Source organism: Eimeria mitis, genomic scaffold, assembly GCF_000499745.2.
Source record: "Eimeria mitis Houghton genomic scaffold, Emh_scaff395, whole genome shotgun sequence".
Lineage (NCBI taxonomy): Eukaryota > Apicomplexa > Conoidasida > Eucoccidiorida > Eimeriidae > Eimeria > Eimeria mitis.
The window spans coordinates 4,348-5,196 of record NW_013572285.1 but is presented as its reverse complement, the minus strand read 5'-3'; the positions used below and the strand labels follow the sequence as shown (position 1 = coordinate 5,196).

At 61.5% G+C, this 849-nt stretch overlaps 1 protein-coding gene across 1 annotated transcript in view; it reads right to left on the bottom strand.

Annotated features, from left to right (window-relative positions):
• The window catches only part of EMH_0010780 (uncharacterized protein), a gene marked incomplete at both ends in the record, with an annotated part of 22,294 nt that overhangs the window by 17,226 nt on the left and 4,219 nt on the right, over positions 1 to 849 (bottom strand). Inside the window, 2 exons of the mRNA XM_013499051.1 lie at positions 38 to 269; positions 403 to 724. Coding sequence (XP_013354505.1) covers positions 38 to 269; positions 403 to 724 — 554 coding nt within the window. The remainder of the gene's footprint in view (positions 1 to 37; positions 270 to 402; positions 725 to 849) is intronic.

The following is an 849-nucleotide window of genomic DNA, read 5'->3' as shown; positions in this document are numbered from 1 at the left end:
CGGCCGCTGCACAGACACCCCAACAGACTGAACCCACAGGCGGCGGCGGTGGCTGCAGCAGCAGCAGCAGTTGCTGCTGCTGCTGCTGCTGCTGCTGCTGCTGCTGCTTCTGTTGCTGCTGCTGCTGGAGCCACCCGCGCTGCAGCACGGAGCTCGCCCCCTGCTGCTTCTACCGGAGCTGCAGCAGCTGAGGCAGCTCTGCTGTTGCTGCCCGCAACGATGGCCTCCATCTGCTGCTGCTGCTGCTGCTGTTGCCGCTGCTGTAGAAGCTGTGACTCCAGCAGCAGCAGCAGCAGCAGCAGCAGCAGCAGCAGCAGATGCTTCCGCCCTCCTCAGCCCCCCCGCAGGCTCACTGCAGCAGGGCCCTTCTGTCTCCCAGGCGGAGAGAGAAGAAAAGGAGACAGCCAGAGACAGCAACGAACTCCCCTCCATCTCCTGCTGCTGCAGCTGCTGCTGCTGCTGCTGTTGCTGCTGCTGCTGCTTCTGTTGGTGTTGCTGGTGCGGCAGATGTTGCTGCTGTTGCTGCTGCGACTGCCGCTGCTCCTGTTTCTGCTGTTGCTGTTGCTGCTGCTCCCATTTCTCCTGTCCCCATTGCTGCTGCTGCTGCTGCTGTTGCTGCTGCTGCTGCTGCTGCTGCTGCTGCTGCTGCCTTGTCTTGAGTACTGCTTGTACGTGCCTCAGATCGAAGCTGTAGCTGAAGGGGAGGGGGCCCCCCTGCTGCTGCCTGCAGAAGGCAGCACGCTCAGCCCGCAGCAGCAAAGGAGACAGAGAGAAAGGAGACAGAGAGAAAGGAGACAGAGAAAAAGGAGACAGAGAGAAAGGAGACAGAGAGAAAGGAGACAGAGAAAG